Source organism: Artibeus jamaicensis, unplaced genomic scaffold (assembly GCF_021234435.1).
Source record: "Artibeus jamaicensis isolate MK-2021 breed Jamaican fruit bat unplaced genomic scaffold, CSHL_Jam_final contig_457, whole genome shotgun sequence".
Taxonomy (NCBI): Eukaryota; Metazoa; Chordata; class Mammalia; order Chiroptera; family Phyllostomidae; genus Artibeus; species Artibeus jamaicensis.
This window is the reverse complement of record NW_026521840.1, coordinates 2,687,417-2,710,944: the sequence shown is the minus strand read 5'-3', so window position 1 is coordinate 2,710,944 and position 23,528 is coordinate 2,687,417. Positions and strand designations below refer to the sequence as shown.

At 40.0% G+C, this 23,528-nt stretch overlaps 1 protein-coding gene across 2 annotated transcripts in view; it reads right to left on the bottom strand.

The window, feature by feature from the left end:
- Window positions 1–23,528, bottom strand: part of AR (androgen receptor) — a 256,158-nt gene that overhangs the window by 33,085 nt on the left and 199,545 nt on the right. For both annotated transcript variants that reach the window (XM_053666526.1, XM_053666527.1), the window contains one exon: window positions 17,130–17,246. In XM_053666526.1, coding sequence (XP_053522501.1) covers window positions 17,130–17,246 — 117 coding nt within the window. The remainder of the gene's footprint in view (window positions 1–17,129; window positions 17,247–23,528) is intronic.

The following is a 23,528-nucleotide window of genomic DNA, read 5'->3' as shown; positions in this document are numbered from 1 at the left end:
ATTAATTTTAGGAGATAATCAGGGTGGGAGGTTTTCCAGACATCAAACTAGTTTAATAGTAGTGCTTCAAGGGTTCTACAAGTTTCTTTAGGGCCACTGAGAAGAGATAAAGTAGGCCTGAACATACACTTCCAATAACTCCACCTTCTTTCAAACCAGACAAGAAGTGCTTTATTCTGTATCTACATTTGGGAATGTCAGATTTGGTTCAAAGAATAGGTTACATTGCCAAGAAAATATTTGAAGGCCTCAAATCTTGTGTATTCTGGATCTCCCAACCAACCCAATCCTTAAACAAGGTCATCAGACTAAAGACCAATGCTAAGTAAGTCTTTCCCAGGTTCACAAAGCCAGATAGTAGTAGAGCAATAACTAGAATCAGCTTCCCTGACTTCTAGGGCAGTACTCTTTACAGTTTATGAGTTTGAATAGCATGTTAGTGGGGAGAAGGGTCAGTTGGAGATGAGTGTTGAGGAACTAGGAAAGATACAGGAGACTGGGAACAGAGCCAGTCTTTGGCATATATGGAGTGAGACATTAGTTACATGTACACATAAGTCTAAGTATACACTAATAAGTGTAGGTTAAACTCTCTCAGGCAAGAAGGGTCCTTGATCTTCCACATGTACCCCCATTCTTAATTCTGAGTCAAAGGAATAGCTAGGGAATAGAATATCAAATATTTATCTTTCAAGGTTTGTGTTAGACTATTTAGTCTAATGGTTGTTAGTTTGTGAAAAAGTAATATAATTAATAATAGAATGATATCCAATGTTGCATATACTTGCCAAAGCACAGGATCTGACAGAAATCATTTTCAAGTCTCTCTTTGACTACTGTGCCAGAAGAAAGGGGCTTACTGTCCAGATGCCATCCTGGGTGAGGGGCATAAGATCATTACCAAAAAGCTTGGAAATGCCTTCACACAACAAGCTTTTTCACTGGAAAAAGTAACTTCATGAATTTAGAGCATACATGCTTTTACAATTACATTTAAACTGACATAAAAAAACAAATGTGAAACAGTCTAAGCTGAACAGGTCAGGATGACCTGGAAAGCAAATGAGAGGGGGAAAAAAAGAAAAATAAAAAAGAGGCCCAATGTTAACAGCATTAATTCTGTCAGTCTGTTGTAAATAAGAAAATACCATTGGTGTATTAATGGTTTTATTAAAGGAAAACCTACTAGCAGAAATATGCAACATTCAAACAAATAGAAAGTAGTTAAAAATAAAACACATTAGACTTTCTATCCACCTTAGGGAAACTCTTGATGCTGGGCTGGAGATTAAAATTCTGTCCCAAAGAGGGAAACTTCCCTCCCTCCTGCAATCCTTTCTTGGCTTTTCTCCAGAATATTGCTGAGTAAGAAGGAGAGAGAAGCTGTGGCTGGTGTGGCTCAGTGGATTGAATATCAGCCTGGGAACCAAAGGGTCACTGGTTCAATTCCCAGTCAGGACACAAGCCCGGGTGGTGGGCCAGGTCTCCAGTAGGGGGTGCGTGAGAGGCAACCACACATTGATGTTTCTCCCCTCTCTTTCTCTCTCCCTTCCCGTCTCTCTAAGGATAAATAAAATCTTTTAAAAAAAGAGAGATGCCATGGAGATAGATAGATAGATACAGAGATGTGTGTGTGAGTGTGTGTTGTTTAAGACTGGAGAGGGAGAGTGGTTGGAAATGCAAGGCCCAGGCAAGGCATGGAGAGTGCTTCTGATTCTCATATTTGACTACTTCTGAACTTATGGACTCTGCATCCGCTAGAATAAGACTGGCTTTATTTTTTAAATTTTTATATGTTTATTAATTTGAGAGAGAGGTGTGAGAGAGATATATCGATCAGTTGCCTGTGACATGTGTCCTGACAAGGAACCGAACCCACAACCCTGACTGGGAATGAAACACCCTATGTTTTGGTGTATGGAATGATGCTGCAATTAGCTGAGCCACCTGGCCAGGGTTAAAACTGGTTTAACATGGAGGTTCTGGGACAGAGATAGCATAGGAAGCTATTTCAAATTCTAAGTGCCTCTCCTCTTATGTCAATGCAAAGTTTAAGTCTTGTTTGGTAGAAGAGTGGGGCCTCACACCTGATGGAGAGGAAAGCATATGGTGTGAATGAGAAGTAGAGGAGTGTGGAATTATGATGGCTGATCATAGCCTGATCCACTTTCTTCCATCATTCTAACTTCAATAGGAAACAACAGAAGTAGGCAGTAGTTGTTAGATTTTGCCTTCCTCTTTCCAAAAGAGTCAAGTGTGTGTATGTTCCTGAAAACAGATCTATCTTGACTTTAGGAATAGGGGGAAAAAACCCATCTGACTCTAGTCTCTCAGTCTGTTTTAGGAGGGGCTAGCTGGCTTCTTGGGAGGCAGAAATGGGGTTCTTGCTTACTCAACTTTTATGGACCAGCTATGACCTCCCACTCAGTGATGGGGCCTAAGGTTAAGATCTGGGTACCTGGCAGTGGTCCAGCAGAATGGAGTTAAGGGGAAACTCATGAATTGCTTAACAATCAAGTGAAAATGGACACAGGAGCCTCAGATAGGCACAGTGGCTTCTTGTTAAAGGTAGCACCTTCAGTTCCATCAGCAAAGGTTCTTCCCAGCAGCATACTGTGGAAAGTAGGCAATTGAGCCACAGCTTCACTTCTATTTGAGTAAGTGCCTGGCTACCATTGCGTATGATAAAGAAAAATTAAAAAGCACTCTACTAACACCAAATCATATTACAGAAAACAACAACCATGATATGATTACATATATGGTAACTGCTACTACTTCTAGAGCTAGTCCTTAAAACATCACTGTGAGGTATGGAAACACCATCAGCCCAATGGAGGAAAGTAATCAGCTAACAGAGTAGCACCCAGTTCCAGATGTTTCTGGGCTATTCACTAGACCTCTAGAACCTTCATTCTTCATGAGGCAGGTTGCATTTCTTTAGTGTCTGGTCATTTTGAGATGCTGGCAGTTGTCAACCTGGAATTTTTCTAATATGAAAAAGTAACACTGCTGAAAATAGCAACTTAAAGGTGGGCTTGCACCCAGAAGGCCTCATAAACAGATGCACAAGTCAGTTCCTCAGAAAGGAGGCAGCATGCAAAATTGGGGAGAGAAGGTGGCTGCATTTTGGATTGGGGGTTTCCTGTTCTCTTTTCCAACGTACCTATAAGATAGAGGTGAGATGAGATATGGAAAATTCTCTACTTGGAGTTATTTTTACCTTTCTGTTCTGCTTTATTGACAAATATACTAAAGACCTTTTATATATATTTGTGTTTGCCTCTCTGTACACAGTGGGTAAGAATTAGGCAGGGGGTGTGGGAGGGAAGATGTGGATGAAGAGAAGGAAAGTGGCATTTAACAGTCTCATTATAGACACTAAGAGGCCAACAAAGACTCTCTATTCAGTCTTCTGAATTTCTTGCAGTAGCCAAACAATCCCATAATATTACAAGCATTATTACTCAGCTTGGAGATGAGAATGCTTCAAAATTAATGTCTGCGTGCCTAACAGCTCACTAATCAAAGCTTCCATGCCTCATTTTCCACCCTGTGGAGAGTCCTCAGTCTCTTTCAGTTTTATTGTGGCCAGCATGACATACCACACTGTGCAGGATGGGGCTGGTGACCTTTTGTCTTGGCCAAGATCCAGAGTTCCAAATGCCAGTCCAAGTTTTTCTGCAGGTGATTTCTTCAGGATTAGTGCTTACATTTTTTGTAATTGCTGACTGCTAGAAGGCTGAAATATCCCTCAACAATCAATTTTCATGTCAGTCTCAGAACCACTGGTCCAATGGGGGCATTAAACAGGAAAAAAGACATTTCTATGCTTGGCTTAAGAGATCTAAAAAGTATAGCAAAGGCTATCTGAGCTGAGGAGAATGGAACCTCATTTCAAAAGACACGATTCAGGGTAGCAATGCCATTTCCAGTTTACTTTCTACATATACATTGTCATGGAATTATTATTAATAATAGACAATCTGAAGATTCTACTGGTTGCTGGGTAGTTGTGTATTTTCCCCCTTAGTTCTACTTCATACAAACATAATCCCAGAGAATGTGCATAAGTCTCTATAAAAGCATCTGCTCAGGTAAACTGTCCACATGTAAATTCAGTATAGTAAGAAAATGTTTTTACATACATTTGTGATCTTAAGGAATACATCCTACTATTTGTAACAACAGGTGGCACAGTTCTTAAAGCAAAGTAAAATGTTTTTAAAGAGTTCAAATGAAGCTTTTTTCTATAAATTGTTATATTTGGAAAATACTTGCTTTTGTATGTATAACCTATTGTGTGCTGTGTACTTTAAGTTTTCTGCCTACTACCTTTGAAAAATATTGCCTGTGATATCATTTTACTCTTTCAAGAGCAACTGAGGGATTTTGGAGTACTCAGAGCAAAAGTAAAGAATAGTAAAATATTTCTGCTGCAATTACACTTTAAAAACTCAAGGATTTTAAGTGGAAATTTTATAAGTGGGACACTCAGTTAAGTACATGATATGGGGTATCGTCAATTTTGATGATTAGAAAAATTATTTACCTCTAACCATAGTTCTCTAAAAGCACACTCTCAGAGACAGACTATGACATATATAATGTGCTATCCCAGATAGTTTGGTCTGGAGAAAATGAGAGATATAGTCTCTATTCTTCCACATTCAAGTTCACTTGACAACTACAATTAGAGAGAAGTATGCTTCTTTCCCCTATAATGTGTCATCAGATATGTACATGACCAATTGGAGGATGGCGATCTAGGGTTGATTCAAGGCTGATTCAGAGACTATAGAACAAAGAACCAGTACCAAAAGTCATACTATAATAGCAGAGAGAGATTAGGTCCTGGAGGTGACTGGAAGCATGTAGATCACAGTGACCAGAGAGGAGGGGGGAGGGAGATAATAGGGAAAGAAGGGGAAGGGTCAAGTCAAGGAACATGTATAAAGGACCCATGAATAAGGACAATGGGGGGAGGATTGAATGTGGGGGATGGGTAGGGCAGAGTAGAGTAATGGGGGGAATGAGGACAACTGTAATTGAACAACAATAAAAATAAATAAATAATATTCGCCACACCCACTGGCCAGTAGAGGGCAAACTCCACTGTATTACAGGCATCATGCTAAGCAAAGTAAGCCAGGTGATGAAAGACAAATACCATATGATTTCACCTTTAACAGGAACCTAATCAACAAAATAAACAAACATGCAAAATATAACAAAAGACACTGAAATAGAGAACAGGCTGACAGTGACCAGAGAGGAAAGGGGAGGGAATTTCAGGGGAAAAGAGTCAGAGGTTACAGGACCAAGTATAAAGGACACATGGACAAAAACAAGGGGGGAGGGTGGGAAATGGGAGGGAGGTGGGGAGGGCTGGGGGGTCCTGGAATGGGAATAAAAGGTAGAAAACTGTACTTGAACAACAACTAAAATTAAAGTGGCAAAAAATAGTCAAGAAAATATGTTTTGAGGGAACAGTGATGTTTATTGTATGCTTGTATGTACCAGTTTCTTTACAAATTTACAATTCCTCAAAGAAGACTTTATTATTCTCATAGTGTGGTTGGAGGAACTGAATCTCAAACAGACTGAATCATTTTCCCAAGGCCATCAAGATAGTAAGTGGCAAAGGAAGGACTAGAAAAAAGGCCTGTCTGTACCTAGCCTATCATGCTATTTCCACTATACTACAGGACCTCTTTAAAAAAACCCTCAAAATTATAAAAACCACAGAGCTTTTCAGTGTCTACTGACAGATGAATGGATGAAGAAAATGTGGGGACATCTGGGCAAGATGGAGGCATAGGTGGAAATACTGTACCTCCTCACACAACCAAATTTAAGGACAACAAAGTTTTAGTAACAAAACACAGCCAAAACACAGAAAATTGAACTATACCGAAGTCTGACAACAACGAACCATTCATCCAGACCTGTAAGAGGGGTGGAGTCTGCAGCTGGCAGAGAGGGATCATGGCAGGAGAAGGTGCTGATTGGTGGACCAGGGCGGGCGCAGGAACAAAAACCCAGTGAGGCTTGCAGGATGGCTGACTGACGGCAGACACACATTCATGCACAGATAAACCAGGCAGGTTTAAAAACAGTCAGTGAGACAGACCACACAACCCAGGGCCCCAGCAACCAGAAATGAAGCCCTGATTGGAAAAACATTCAGGTGTTAAGGTACTGGGAGAGGCTCCCAGCCTCACAGGAAAGTCTGTTGGGGAGACCCACAGGGTCCTAGAATGGACACAGGTCCACACAGCCAGGAACCAGCACCAGAAGGGCCCAATTTGCTTGTGGAAAGCAGCAGAGGGGACCAAAATCTGAGAGAGAAGAACAAGCACCATCGCTCACTCTGACTCTGCTTACACATACAGCATCACAACCCAGTGACTTGGGTTGCCCCACCCTGATGAACACCTAGGCTCTGCCCCTCATACATAACAGGTGCCAACAGACCAAAACATTATGGCTCAAGAAGAAGAACATCTCAAAGCCCCACAGCCAATACTTTTAAGTGACAAAGAGATAGCCAACTTATCAGATGCACAGTTCAAAACACTGGTGATCAGGATACTCACAGAACTGGTTGATTTTAGTCACAAATTAGATGAAAAACTGAAGGCTTCACTAAGTGAAATGAAGGGAAATGCACAGGAAACCAATGGTGATGGAAATAAAACTGGGACTCAAATCAATAAAGTGGACCAGAAGGAAGAAACAAACAACCAAACAGAAAAGAATGAAGAAACAAGAATTCAAAAAAAATGAGGAGAGGCTTAGGAACATCTAGGACATCTTTAAGTGTTCCAAAATCCGAATTATAGGGGTACCAGAAGGGGAAGAGGAAGGGCACCAAGTGGAAGACTTATTTGAACAAATAATAAAGGAGAACTTCTCCAATCCGACAAAGGAAATAGATTTCCAGGAAGTCCAAGAAGCTCAGAGAGTCCCAAAGAAGTTGGACCCAAGGAAGAACACACCAAGGCACATCACAATTACATTAGCCAAGATTGAAATGAAGGAGAGAATCCTAGAAGCAGCAAGAGATAAGGGGACAGTCACCTACATAGGAGTTCCCATCAGACTGTCAGCTGATTTCTCAAAAGAGACCTTACAGGCAAGAAGGGGCTGAAAATAAATATTCCAAGTCATGAAATCTAAAGACCTAAATCCAAGATTGCTCTACCCAGCAAAGCTTTCATTTAGAATGGAAGGGCAGATAAAGTGCTTCTCAGATAAGGTCAAGTTCAAGGAGTTCATCATCACCAAGCCCTTATTATATGAAATGTTAAAGAGACTTATCTAAGAAAAAGAAGATGAAACAACCACACCTAAAACAAAAGCAAACTAAGAGGACAGCTAGATAAGTAGCAAAACCATAGAAATGGAGATCACAAGGAGGGTTAACAACAGGGGAGTGGGAGGAGAAGGGGGGAAAAGGTACAGAGAGAAAATAGCATAGATGGTAGGTGGAAAATAGACAGGGGGAGGACAAGAATAATATGGGAAATGTAGAAGCTAAAGAACTTGTGACACATGGACATGAACTGAAGGGGGGGAATAGGGAGAGGGGGTGTGCAGGGTGGAGAGGAATGAAGGGAGGAATGGGACAACTGTAATGGCATAATCAATAAAATATATTTTTTAAAAAAGAAAATGTGATATATACATACAAATACAATGGAGTATTACTCAGCCATAAAAGGAAACCTTGCCATTTGCAACACAAGGATGGACCTAGAGGGTTTTATGGTAAGTGAACTAAATCAGAGAAAGAAAAATACGGTACAATGTGGAATCTAAAAAAAAAAACAACTCAATTCATAGAAACAGAAAAAGATATTTATAGTTATCAGAGGTGTAGATTAGAGGGTGGGGAAATGGGTGAAGGTAGTTACAAAGTACAAACTTAGTTATGAGATAATTACATTTTAAGGGTGTTATGCACAGCCTGTGATTATAGTTAACAGTACTACAGTTAACAAATTTAAAAGTTGCTAAAAGAATAGACCTTAAAAGTTCTCAAGGAAAAAATTTTGTAAATATGTACGGTAATATAGATGTTAACTAAATGTCTATTATTGTGGTGATATATAGATATGTTTTCATGATGTATATAGTGACATATATGAAATCATGTTGCACACTTTTATTTTTTGTTTTTTAAAAATATTTTATAGATTATGCCATTATAGTTGTCCCATCCCTCCCCTTTATTCCCCTCCACCCTGGACACGCACTCCCCCTATTCCCCCTCTTTAGTTCATGTCCATGTGTCACAAATTCTTTAGATTCTATATTTCCCATACTATTCTTGCCCTCCCCCTGTCTATTTTCTACCTACCGTCTATGCTACTTATTCTCTGTACCTTCTCCCCCTTCTCCTCCTCCCACTCCCCTGTTGCTAACCCTTCATGTGATCTTCATTTCTATGGGTCTGCTCCTGATCTAGCTGTCCTCTTAGTTTGCTTTTGTTTTAGGTGTGGTTGTTAATAACTGAGTTTGCTGTCCTTTCACTGTTCATCTTTTTTATCTTCTTTTTCTTAGGTAAGTCCCTTTAACATTTTATATAGTAAGGGCTTGGTGATGATGAACTCCTTGAACTTGACCTTATCTGAGAAGCACTTTATCTGCCCTTCCATTCTAAATGAAAGCTTTGCTGGATAGAGCAATCTTGGATGTAGGACTTTGGATTTCATGACTTGGAATACTTCTTTGCAGCTCCTTCTTGCCTGGAAGGTCTCTTTTGAGAAATCAGCTGACAGTCTGATGGGAACTGCTTTGTAGGTGACTGTCCCCTTATCTCTTGCTGCTTCTAGGATTCTCTCCTTCATTTTAATCTTGGCTAATGTAATTATGATGTGCCTTGGTGTGTTCTTCCTTGGGTCCATCTTCTTTGGGACTCTCTGATCTTCCTGGACTTCCTGGAAATCTATTTCCTTTGTCGGATTGGAGAAGTTCTCCTTTATTATTTGTTCAAATAAGTCTTCTACTTGGTGTCCTTCCTCTTCCCCTTCTGGTACCCCTATAATTCGGACGTTGGAACATTTAAAGATGTCCTGGAGATTCCTAAGCCTCTCATTTTTTTGAATTCTTGTTTCTTCATTCTTTTCTGTTTGGTTGTTTGTTTCTTCCTTCTGGTCCACTTTATTGAGTCCCAGTTTTATTTCCATCATTGTTAGTTCCCTGTGCATTTTGCTTCATTTCACTTAGTGAAGCTTTCAATTTTTCATCTAATTTGTGATTAAAATCAACCAGTTCTGTGAGTATCCTGATCACCAGTGTTTTGAACTGTGCATCTGATAGGTTGGCTATCCCTTTGTCATTTAAAAGTATTGGCTGTGGGGCTTTGAACTGTTCTTCTGCTTGAGCCATAATGTTTTTGTCTGTTTGTGCTTGTTACATATGAGGTGCAGAGCCTTAGGTGTTTACCAAGGCAGGGCAACCCAGGTTGCTGGGTTGTGATGCTGTATGTGGAGGTGGGATCATAGAGGGCCATGGCATTTTTTTCTGCTCTCTCTCAAATTTCAGGCCCATTTCCTGCTCCGACAAGCAAATTGGGCCCTTCTGGTGCTGGTTTGCAGATGTATCGGCTTCTGCACCCTTCAGAACCCTGTGAGTCTCTCCAAGGAGCTCTCTGTGAGCCCAGGAGCCTCTCCCAGCACCTCGATCCCCATAAGTTTTTCCAATTGTTACTTTTAGGTTTTACTTCCTGGAGCTGGTGCCCTGGGTTGCATGGTCTATCTCACTGCTCGGTCCTCTGCCTGGTTTATCTGTGAGCGAATGTGTGGCCTCAGTCACCCAGCCACCTTGCACCCTCACTGGGTCTGCCCGCTGTCACCCCGTGCCTGGGATCTGCCAACCATTGCCTGCGTGCCTGGGTCAGTCCACTGCTTTTTCCTGCTTGTCCCCTCTCTGCCAGCCACTGACTCCACCCCTTTTACCAGTCTGGATTAATGGCTCATTGTCAGACTTCAGTACAGTTTAATTTTCTCTCTGTTTTGGTTTTTAAATATTTGTTGTTCATAAACTTGGTTGTGTGAGGAGGTACAGTGTTTCCACCTATGCCTCCATCTTCACTGGAAGTCTGTTGCACACTTTTAATCCAATGTTATATATCATTATGCTGATAAAACTGGGAAAAGCAGGTTGTAAGTGCTGAGTCATGTATTGTGCCCATAGATTTCAAAGTCTATAGGGCAATTCTGCTCTTACGTACATGTCTCAGTTGTATAAGTCTGTAGGAGTACTCAGTTATCTGAGAATTGTGTGTGTGTGTGTGTGTGGTGGGGGAGTAACACTTCTCAGAATTGAGACTTACCATTTGCATCTCCAACCTGAAAACTTTAAGCACTCTAATCTTGGGAATAAAGGAGGAGGGAGGAACTCTCAATAACTGAGTTCCACATTATGGATTTTATGATACTTTGCTGCTTGCTGTACTGTAGGTAAAGGGGATTCAATCATTGGGTAGGCAGTGGTACCCAAATTCTTCAAACAGGTGATTTCTAGGCCTCCAACTTTAGCAATGAGGTCATGTGGTAGCTCCATGATAAGGTTCTGGGTAGATATTGGAATTATGCTCAAAGAGTTAGACTTTAGCAAAGAATGTCTAGATATCCAAAATATTTAGTCATCACTCTGTATGATGCTGAAGTCATTATATTTCTGAGAAATAATTTGTCTAGCATGCTCCTAGACAAAGAAGTCAGGAGCATGCTAGACAAGGAATATGTACCTGTGCCTATGACATGACTTGGACAATAACCCTGTTTTGGCCCGTATTTCATCCTATTCTTTGTGCATAATAATACTACAGACCCAACATGGTTTGCTTTAGTGGTTTTAGTAGCCACTGGTGCATGCTGGTTGAGATGTGGTGAGAATGATCTGCTCTTGATCATGAGGCATTCTTTATATTAAAATTAAATTCACTGGGGGTGACATCAGTTAATAAAATTATATAGGTTTTACATGGATAATTCTACAATGTATCATCCGTACACTGTATTCTGTGTTCATTCCCCCAAGTCAAGTCTCCTTCTGTCACAATTTATAGCCCCTTATCCTCTTCTACTTTCTCCCATCCCCTTTTCCCTCTGGTAATCACCACAGTATTGTATTTGTCTAGGAGGGTTATTTTTTTTCTTAATCCCTTCACTATTTTCACCCAACTCCTCAATCCCCCTCCCCTCTGACAGTTGTTAGTCTATTCTCTGTATCTATGAGACTGTTTCTATTTTGTTTGTTAGCTTACTTTGTTTATTACATTCCACATGTGAATGAAATTATATGGTGCTTATCTTTCCATGACTGACTTACTTCACTTAGCATAAAAACTTCCAGGACCATCCATGCTGTTGCAAAAAGTAAGACTTCCTTTTGTTTTTGCAGCTGAATAGTATTCTGTTGTGCTAATATACAGGAGCCATTTTATCCACTCATGTACTGATGGGCATTTAAGCTGCTTCCCAATCTTTTTTTAATCATCACCTGAGGATACTTTTATTGATTTTACAGAGTGAGGATGGGAGAAAGAGAGAGAGATGCATACATTTATGTGAGAGAGAAACATTGATCAGGTGCTTCCAGTATGTGCCCTGACCAGGGATGGCACCCACAACCTAGATACGTGCCCTGACTTGGGATCAAACCCACAACCTTTTGATGTATAGGACAAGACAATGTTCAAATACACTGAGCCACCCAGTCAAGTCCAATTTATACTTCTTAATCCCTTCACCTTTTCACCCAGCCCCCCAAAACCCCTTCCCCTCTGGCAACTGTCAAAATGTGGTCTGTATATATGAGTTTGTTTTGAATGTTTATTTCTTTTGTTCTTTATATTCCACACATTTTTCATTGAATTTATTTTTATTGTTAACACTATGCAGATGTTCCTACCCCCGCCTTTGCCTACCTTTACCCAGCTCCCACCCTCAGGCAATCACCACGCCATTTTCCATGTCCTTGGGTATTATATATACATTCTTTGCTTAATCCCTGCTTTCTTTCATCCAATTCCCCATACCCACTCCCCTCCTACAGCTATCAGTCTTTACTGTGTATCTCTGTCTCTGATTCTATTTTGTTCATTTTGTTAATTGGATTTCACATATAAGTGAGATCATGCATATGGTATTTCTCTTCTGGATTATTTTACTTAGCATAATACTCTCCAGGTTCATCCATCCTGTAGCAAAAGGTAGGATTTCCTTTTTCACATGCATGTTTGAAAAACGGATGACCCAGATTAGGTGTATTGTCTGCCTAGAGGATAGAATATTTATATATACCCAAGTTTTCCAAAATGTATCCCAGAATGCAGTACTTTTTAGGATATTAACAAGTGTTACATGAAAAAATGGTTCTGTGGTTGAATTAAATTTGGGAATCCTGAGTTACTAAGCTCCTCACTTTATTGCAGTATTTGAGGTTTGTGAAATGTAAACATGGACAGTAAATCATCTTGAGAAGGAGCATAATAGTCACATTTTATTAACTTATTTGACTATAGAAATCATTTTTTGTGGATCACTTCATGGAACTAGTTTTCTCAGAATCCACATGGGAAAACACTGGTTTATATGAATCTAACCCTAGGATCCAAGGCTACAATCCCAGGTGTTTAGCGAAGTTAATGTTACATATTTCTCTCTCTCTCTCTCTCTCTCCCTGGTCTACTATCTCTTTTTCTACAATTTAAGCCCTCACCTATGCAGCATTCATGTTACCACTAATTATCTTTAAAAACAAATAAGCAAGTAAAATGATATGTGAATGTCTATCCCATGTCATAGAGCTTCAACTGCCTGAAGTCCAAACCTTTTAGCATAATAACCACATCCATTTTTACATTTGATCTGAGCCAAAGGCCTAGAAGTGATAATCACATCCATTTTTATTGTGGTTCCAGCCTGTCTTCCCAATTTCCCAAGATCTAACCATATTAAACTACTTGCTAATCCTCAAACCTTCAATGCATTTTTATGTCTCTGTGCCCTTTGCCTTGAATACCATTTCCTGTCTGTCTCACTCAACATCTTTATAGTCATTCTTATTTATCCTTTAAGAGTAAGGTATATTCATCATCACTATTTTTCCCCTTGTTTAACTTTTTGAGGGCAAGGACCATATCTTATTCATCTCCAATCCTCCAAAGTGCCTACTGTCAGGACTAGCACATAGTTGGAACTCAATAAATATCTGTTTAAACAAACACATAGATGAATAGATGAAAAGATGGAAGGAATATTTAGTTGGCTTGTTAGAAGGATGGATAGATAAATAAATGGACAAATAAATACAGTAAAACTTGTCTGCTGAAGAACCATTCCATGAATAGTACTTTGGCATTGGAATCACTCTCTTGCATACAGGACATGTGATACAGAAGTATCAATACTGGGCTGCTCTTGAGCATGGAAAATGATGAAAGGCCTGACACCAAGACTGTCTTCAATACTGGGAAAAAAGTATCCATAACAACATTAGATCATGGCCAAGGGCTCTCTAAGCCATACTCTCAACTAGAGAATTGTAGAAGTTGTTAAAACCTGTAGATCTGTTAACAGGTTTAGGTCTCAGATGTGGAGTTCAATCTCCTAGTAGAAAAGATGATTCTCAAATATTATAGAATAGCCCCTGAAGAAAATGGTGTACACCTCAGATTCTCACATGCTCTAGGATTCATGTTTCTTCTCCTATTTTGGGGTTTGGTTACTACCTGAAATCTTAAAGTATCTACCATCTTCCTTGGTCCAAGAAAGGAGAAAGTAGCAGGGACCAAATACCATTTATTGGAGGCTGAGAACCCAGGAGTTACAAAACACAAAAAGAAATAATGTATATGAGGGAACAGGAGAGAAAGTGAAAAGAAGGGAAGGGTCAGGGGAGAAGATGGCAGATAAGATGAATTATTTCTTTCTCATTCCATCTTGGAAACTGAGAGCACATCCTTAAGAAATACAGAGAAAAATGAGAGATGCCTGTGCACTATTCTAATTATAGGCTGTGAAAAAAAACACAACTAATTCACTGGAGAGAAGGTCCTTCTCTAGAGTTATATTTATATTTTTATAAATGCCTCCAAAATGCCTACTTAAATATTTTAAGAAATATATTTATATTTTCTTAAGCGAAAAGTCGGCAAGAGAGTTTGATTATTGAAGCGGTTAGCAATATATGATTTTTTCAAAAGCAGCTAGCAATGAACCATGTACAAAAAAGGCCTGTCGTTGTCATGGATGGGAAGCTGAAAACCTGGAGGTGGTCTTCAAGGAAACTACCCTGAGAATCCAGTCACCTCCAGGATCCCTTCATAAACATCAAGTGATACTATGAAAAAAAAAAAAACAATGAAGAGGTAGATAGGACTAGAAGCAGGAAGAAAAGGGGTATGTGTTTTAGGTATCTCTGAGTTTCAGAGATCCCATCACCAAATAGTAGATGGAACATTCATAGAGAAAACCAAATTAGAGACTTTGAGTCCTGAAAACCAAGTAGCCATCAGCTGCTGAGTACCAGCTTCTTTAAGATAGAATGACAGTTCTGGCTTCCACTCCCTCAATAATCTATCCAGTCGAATCTATCCAGACACATAATATATCTTATTTTGGCATGACTTGAGATAGCTAAAATTACTCTGCAGGTCAAAGCACTCAAGTCTAGACTATCTATACTTCTGGAAGCAGTGGATAGACAATCCAAACAACAAACTGATAAACTTAAAATTCTTTCTCTGTGACCTAAGAGATAAAATCGCAAATGGTAGTGCCGGAAAGGTTCCTGGTAAAGCCCACCACGCCAATTTTATAATGGGAAAACTCAGTCTCAGAGGAGAGGAGAGACTTGTCCAAGGCTACATCCCATTTCCACTTTGGAAAATCTTACACAATTTGGAGCTGAGTGATAGTAAAAATAAAACTGAATTACATGAGTTATCCTTCAAGGTGATCAAAATGTGTAGGCAAAATTAAAGTATTATAAAGAGTGAAGTCTATTGCTAAAGAATTCAGAAAGGCCCCTCTGAATTAATGGTTTATTTTTTTCCATTGTTTGAGTAAAAGTGTGATATATTGAATTTGAAAGTTAGCAATAAACTTGTGTTTGCAGCAGGGAAGCAAAGAATATAGACAAAAATTTAGAAAAGTGGAAATGTTTGTTTTTCAAACAATGCTGTTTAAGAGGTAAACACTTGGGTTCTTACTGCATGGTACATGAACATAATATGAGGTCTGTCCAAAAAAGTCCAGCCATTGTTAATATAACGAAAATGGTTTGTGAGACATCAGTATAACTGGCAGCCAAGGAGAGTGCACTGGACTTAGAAAAATTTATAGATTTATTCCTGTTATAAGCAGTAGTAAAATCATCTACTGTTTTTCAAAGGGGCTCACTGTAATTACATCATAGTCTGCTTTATAATGGAACATGCTGGCTGAGACATGAAACTAATTTTAAGATTTGGACCCAAATGTTATAAGGACTTTGCTTGCCATTAGGATTTACAGGCATCAAAGCAGGTATATAATTCATATCAGCAGATGGAAAATCAAGGGATTCTCTACCTGGAGCCTCCAGCTCTTATACACAATTCATAGCTAAATAATTGAGAATTCAGCATATCAGAAACCTCACATGGGGTCATAACATTTGTATGTAAAACCTCCCTTTGTCAATCCTTTTGCTTTCCTTCTGCACTACCCCATTCCAGTCTCATTACTTCCTCCCCACTGCAATTGTGATTTATCTGGAGTAAGGCAAGTAAACAAGAACAAGGTTGATTTTCTTCAGATATTTGAGTTTCATTTGATGTGGCTGCCTGGAAAACCACTCACAGAGCATCTGTGTACCATATCTGGGAATACTAGACACTACTTGAGATGCTTCTGTTAAAACCGTCTCGAATTGAGCTGGGGTCAATTTATTTGTAGTACTTTGGTCTGTTTAAGGACTATTACTGGTCTGTAAGGAGAGGAGGATATAGCTATCCACATAAACACTCAGACGTAGTTAGAAAAGAAGTTGTTTTTTATAAATATGCTCATAGGCAGACAAGGTATTGAGCATGTTGCGAAAAGCCAGAGATGCACAAGTGCTTTAAATTAGCCTAGAGATGAGGAAGGGAGAGAGCAGGAGTCTAGGTGATTAGGTTTTCCAGGCTGATAATAAGTAATCAGATATGAAGTTACACTTTTAGGCATTCAGGAATAGACTTGTCTTTCCTCAAGTTCCATTTTGAAATCAAAGTAGACTAATGAGCTTGCTTTTCTCATGAATGGTGAGTCTTTCTGGAGGCAACAGGCAGCAGAAAGGAGTCTGGTATTAAGTCGATGTAAACATGAAGAAATGAGGAATTTTGGGGGGTGAGATTAAGTGTTAGCTAAGCCCTTCTGGAATGGTGACAGTGCTCATGATAGACACAGACTAGGGAACAGAGAGCCTTATGATGGGATAGGGTCACCCTTGAAAGAGCTGTATCTTACCTCTGTCAAGCTACTGTGCTACCAAAAAAAGCTTTTGGAAATGATCAATAGATTTGCAAAGAAAAGGAAATGATTAAAAGGCCTGTTCATCCCTAGGAGGTGTGGGATAGGAAATTGGCTCCGCTTGGCAGCCTAGTCATAGGTTCCAAAGAGAAGCGGCTTCTCTTTCTAAGTGGTCAACCCTACAATATTGGCAGCAGTTAACTGAAGGATATTCTTGGGTGTTCAAGGCCAGCCTGTGCCTGGGTCATCCTGCACCTGCAATTGTTCTGGATTCCTTAGTTCTCTCATTCTAGCCTCCATTTATCAACATAAAGCTAGTACCAGTATGTCCCCTGGGGAACCTTTTATAGTCAAATCCACACTCACTCACCCTCTGATGGGTCCTGTTCCCTGCTTCACATCTCCTGCTCCTATGCCTGGCCCCAGAGTGGGATGTGGCATGGTTAAGAATAAAGAAAGGCACCGGCTGGCCGACAGCCATGTTGAAATGAAGGGGTCAGCCTCTATCTAGAACATGGCTGGCCTCCTTGGAAAAATCAAAGAGGAAAATCTGGTTTAAAGACAGAACAAGATAATGAGGGAGAGTAAAGAAGAGAAAAAGAAATAAGAGTATCATACCTCCCAGAGTCATCCCTGCTTCATAGCATTTCCGGAGGCGACAAGATGGACAATTTTTCCTTCGGAATTTATCAATGGTACAATCATTTCTGCTGGCACACAGGTACTTCTGTTTCCCTGGGAGAACAAATATAAGAATAGACAGTCCCATTAACATTTTTCTAGAGTCTCTCTTCTTAAAAATTTGTAGGCGGCAGAAAGAACATGAAAATATATCCTGCTAGATGAGAGAAGGAACAGAGAATGGCATTAAACAATTTGATCACACAGAATCTAACTATTAAACCAAGCTAATTTAATTCAATACTATAATGTTTGCTTTTCATAAGTATGAATAATTCAGGGCCTGATGACATCTCCTTTATCAGGACTACTGACTGGTTGTTTTAAATAAGATGTTCTATCTACCTTTATTAAAGCCAAGAATGTCAATGAGAAAATGATTAATGGCAGAAATTGTCACTCCTCTAGCATGACACAGCAGAGAGTTGGACTCAGGTAATGTTTCTTCTTCCTGATTCTTGTAGTCATGCATGGGATCATACTCCAACTAATGTGTTATTTTTCCTGATACAAATATAGGTAAAACTTCTATAAAAGATAACTTCATGGGATTTCTAGTTGTTTTTAAATTGTATCTTGCAAGTTGTAAAACTCAAACAGAGACAAAGCCCATTGTTTTTGAAGTGAATCACAGCAAGTGAAAGGAAGTCTTCTGAAACCAGAACAAGAAAATTATCACTGTCATACACACCTGGAACTATCACAGATACAAAGAAATATACATACACAAACACACAGACATCCTTAGAATTCCAGCACCTGAAAGAAGGACATAGAGGTTCACTCAAAAGCATATTTTATTCAATACTTTGCCTCTTTGTTCCTAACACAGGTCTGGCACATAGTAGGCCCTCAATAAAAATTGACTGACTGAATGAATACACAAGTGGAACAGAGAGATCCACGAACATATAGAGTAACCAGCAGAAATAGAGATACATGCCCTGTTGCTCTACAACAAAGAGAACCTCTCATGCTTGCCACCCTGCTCCAGCATGAGCCTGAACATCCGCTTGCTCCACCCCTTTCTTTCTTTGAGCCCCTGGTTGTTTTTCTTTCATTTACTGCTGTGCTTTCTGTAGTTTATAGGATAGACTGGGGTTTTACAGATGATTCTTCTGGCAGAGGAGGATGGTCTGTGGTAAGGAAAGGAAAAATTTGAAGAGCAATGGCTATTTGATAGTAGGAAGCCCTCACCACCACCCCAACAAATTCAGCTACTGCTTGGCTTTCCTCTCCCTTCACTTGACTTAAAATGCATGATTCAGGCACAGAAAACATCTATTACAGTAGGTTATTTCATGTAGGAGAGTCATTTGTAACCAAGCCAGCAAAAAATTCCTTTTCTTTCCCTCCCTTTCTTCCTTCCTCCCTCCTTTAATTTGCTTTGTCAAATGGCTCCAAAATTGCTGGGCTTGAAGGAATTGTTAAAAATCATCCCACTACAACCTTTGCATTTCAGGGATGACTTTTGAAGAGGACATGACTTACCTGAGGAACAGTGAATTTAAGGTCTCTGAAGGGAAAAACCCCTACCATTTAATAGGCACTTGTTATAAAATAGGCTTATGTTAAGGGAGTTACATATGCTATAATAATGAAATACCTCTGCATTATTTCTGAAGGAAATATCTCTGCAGTACATAGTAGGTACTATGTAGGTATGTATTCCTCCCTATATTTCTAGTGCCCACCTAGCACCATGCACAGTTATTACAATATTAGTGACTATATTTCCTATGGCATACTTTACATCCCTATGAATATTTTGTGACCACCATTATGTACTTCCTAATTTCTTCACCTTTTTCATCCAGTCTTCTGAACTCCTTCCCTTCTGGCAACTGACAATATGTTCTTTGTATCTATGAGTTTGTTGCTATTTTTCATTTAGTCTATTCATTAGATTCCACACATAACTGAAATCATATGGTATTTGTCTTTTTCTGACTGACTTATTTAACTTGGCATAATGTCTCTATGTCTACCCATATTGTCATGAATTATAATAGTTCCTTCTTTTTTATTGCCAAGTAATATTCCATTGTGTATATTGGTATCAATGCTTTTTTATCCACTTGTCCATTGATAGGCACTGGGTTTGCTTACATAGTTTGGTTATTGTAAAGCTGCAATGAACATAGGGGTGCATATATTCTTTTTAACTAGTGTTGCGGGTTTCTTAGAATAAATCCCCAGAAGTAGAATTGCTGGGTCATAAGGCAGTTCCATATTTAATTTGTCCACATAGCTTTACACTATTTTCCACAGTGGCTGCACCAGTCTGCATTCCCACCAACAGTGAACAAAGGTTCTCTTTTCTCCACAGCCTCGTCAGCACTTGTTGTTTGTTGATTAATTGATGATGGCCATTATGATGGGTATGAGGTAATAACCATTCTGGTTTTACTTTGCATTTCTCTGATGGCTAGTGAGGTTGAGCATGTTTCTACATGTCTACTGATCAATCTGTATGTAGTCCTCTATGAATTTTTTAAAGGTTTTTATTTATTTAATTTTACAGAGAGGGGAAGAGAAGGAGAAAGAGGGAGAGAAACATCAATGTGTGGTTGCCTCTCATGTAGCCCTCACTGGGGACCAGGCCCACAACCCAGGCATGTGCCCTGACTGGGAATTGAACCAGTGACCTTTGGTTCACAGCCCATGCTCAATCCACTGAGCTACACCAGCCAGGGCTCTCTACGAATTTTTAAATTGAACTGTTTGAACTAACAAGCAAAACGGAGATAGACTCATAGATAGAGAACAAATGACAATAGTGGGGTGGGGGTTGGGGGTGGAAGTATTGAACAAAAAAAGAAAAAGGACTCATGGACATGGATAACACTGTGGTGATTGCTGGGGAGGAGTTATAAAGGGACTAATGGTAATGGAAAATATAATGCAGACTATATATTTTAAAATAAATTGAATTGTTTGTTTTTTGGTGTTTTTTTAAATTTTTTATTGATTATGCTGTTACAGTTGTTCTATTCCTGCTTTCATTCCCCTCCACCCTTACCCCCCCACCCCCACGATTACCCCCCTTTAGTTTATGACCGTGTCTCTCAAGTCCTTTAGATTCTATATTTCCCACGCTATTCTTGCCCCCCAGCTATTTTCTATCTATTGTCTATGCTACTTATTTTCTGTACCTTCTCCCCCCTTCTCCTCCTCCCGCTCCCCTGTTGCTAACCCTCCTTGAGATCTTCATTTCTATGTTTCCACTACTGATCTAGCTGTCCTTTTAGTTTGCTTTTGTTTTAGGTGTGGTTGTTAATAACTGTGAGTTTGTTGTCCTTTCACTGTTCATGTTTTTTTAAACTTCTTTTTCTAAGTCCCTTTAACATGTCATATAATAAGGGCTTGGTGATGATGAACTCCTTGAATTTGATCTTATCTGAGAAGCACTTTATCTGTCCTTCCATTCTAAATGAAAACTTTGCTGGATAGAGCAATTTTGGTTGTAGGTCTTTGGATTTCATGACTTGGAATACCTCTTTCCAGCCCCTTCTTGCTTGGAAGGTCTCTTTTGAGAAATCTGCTGACAGTCTGATGGGGACTCCTTTGTAGGTGACTGTCCCCTTAGCTCTTGCTGCTTCTAGGATTCTCTCCTTCATTTTAATCTTGGCTAATGTAATTATGATGTGCCTTGGTGTGTTCCTTCTTGGGTCCAACTTCTTTGGGACTCTCTGAGCTTCCTGAATTTCCTGGAAGTCTATTTCCTTTGCCAGATTGGGGAAATTCTCCTTTATTATTTGTTCAAATAAGTTTTCCACTGGTGGCTGTGTCTTTCCCCCTTCTGGTACCCCTATAATTCAGATGTTGGAGCGTTTAGAGATGTCCTGGAGGTTCCTAAGACTCTCCTCATTTCTTTGAATTCTTGCTTCTTGACTCTTTTCTGTTTGGCCATTATTTGCTTTCTTCTGGTCCACTCCATTGATTTGAGTCCCAGTTTCCTTTTCATTGCTATTGGTGTCCTGTGCAATTCCATTCATTTCAATTAGTTTCGCCTTCATATATTTGTCTAATTTGTCCGTATAATCAACCAGTTCTGTGAGGATCCTGATCACCAGTGTTTTAAACTGTGCGTCTGAGAGTTTTGTTATTTCTTCATCGCTTAGATCTATAGGCTCTGGGGCTTTGAGATCTTTTTGCGCCATTTTTGGTCTGTTCTGGCCCTTTAAGTGTGAGAAGCGGAGCCTTGGACTCCCTGGTTGCTGGGGTGTGACGCTGCATGTGGAAGTGGGGTCAGAGCAGGGAAATGGCGGCGCTCTCCCTGACACTTGCTGCGGGGATCCGCTGGCCCCGCTGGCCCCGGTCCAACCGCCCACTCCCTCGCCTGTCCACCCACGCACAAATGCGCAACCACAGTCAACACGCAGCCCCGCTGCCCCGTTGTCTCCCCCGAGGTCGCTCGCTCGGTCACTCACTAGGTCCAACCATGCGCCTGGATTCCGTGCGCCTGAGTTCACGTTGGCCGAGTCCTCCTGTGCAATCCCGAGTCCTCCTGTGCAACCCCGCTTCACCAGCCACTGGTTTTGCCCCTTACCGGTCAGGCTGAAGAATTTGTTGTTAACGAACTTCTGAAAAGTTCAATTTTCCGTGTTCTGACTGTGTTTTCTGTTGCTAATATTTAGTTGTCTCTAAACTTGGTTGTGTGAGAAGGCACAGCACATCCACCTATGCCTCCATCTTGGCGGAAGTCCCTGTTTTTTGGTGTTGAGTTGTATAAGTTTTGTAAAAATATATTTTGAATATTAACCCCTTATCATATGGTTTGCATCAGTGGCAAATATCTTCCCTCATTTAGACACCAGCTGGTAAATGGCAGCAGCAAGATCAGAAGACAAGTCTGTATGAACTCCAATGTTGCCTTTTTCTGCGTCATATCTCCTCTTAAATGGGTCCTAAAACACTATGCTGCAAAGACAGAGTCAGTGCAGAATAGTAAAAGAGCATGGAGCAGAAAGAAGGAAGATCCTGGGACCAGCCCTGCTCTCTCACTGAATCACTATGTGACCTGGTATGTATTTCTACTTCTCTTTTCACTTTGGTTCTCCTGATCTATAACTAGAATGGAATGTGGCAGGCATGAAGAGAATAGCAGTAACCTTAATGAAGGTATAGAAGTCTATTAATATTATAATTGTTGCTGGAAGTCTCAGGGCCTACTGAGTATAACTCAAGGAAGACAGAAGCCAGTCTGCATCTGTTTTTCCAATCTCAACTCTTTTGATTCAAAAGGCTTCCCCTGGAAAAAAAAAACACTACTCTGCAGAAAGGAGTAACTGAGTGCCTATCTCCTGAGTTACACAAAGAGGAACAAGCTCAAGGCTTATTTAAAGGTCATATATTCTATGGACATAACTTTCTCTGTGGTTCAAGCAGCCTGAAACCTTTGGTGTAATCACCCAAGAGTCTCTTCTTTGAAAAGCAATCCCAAGCATTTTTAACTCTTATTAATTTTTTTCTCCCAAGATACTGCTCTTAGACCTGTGGAACAGGCTAGACAACTCTAGGTACACAGTCTGTACCCTGCCAAAAGGCAAATCTTCTGTGAGAAGGATGTATAAAGCATCAGAGTTCCTATGATTCCAAAAATGTGATCATTCTTTCACTTGTCCAACCCACCCAGAAAGACAGTGGCAGTTAACTCAGTATCATGAATGGGCCCTCAGCAAGGACCCTCTGGTAATGCTCTACAAAGTAGCTTCTTGGGAGTGGTTATAAAGCCATGATCATTCATGTTTCTTTTGACTTTATGATAAGCTCTAGTGAGAAGAGGCAGGAATCAAACCCAGACTCCTTTTCTTGGCTTTAGGTACTTTCCATAATCTGCCCCAAGCTCCATAATATAAAAACATAAAGTGAACTGAACTGGCAATGACAAAAGCAGGGGTCAAATCCCAACTTCCAGTTGGTCTCAGGCAAGTCTGAGCCTTCATTCCTTATCTAAAAAAATGAGGATAAAAATAATGGGATTGTCTACTTCATAGAGTTATACGAAACATGATACGGAATACATGTGAAAGTGATCTGTACAAGGGAAAATATTAGATACCTTAAAAGAGTTATGAGTGACTCAGCAAACCCATTCAAAAACACATTTCTTGCAGAGGTAGTGCTCCAAACACAAGCAATGACTTCTCACAGGCAAGCTAAATTGGCATTCAAGAACAAGGCTTCTGGCTTTGAAGTTCAAGATGGCAGAGTAGGAAGATCCTGAGCTCACAGCCTCTTACTGACACCAAAACTACAACAACATATAGAACAACCATCTCTGAGAATGACCTTAAGACTAGCAGAACAGATTTTTCTATAACCACAGATAGA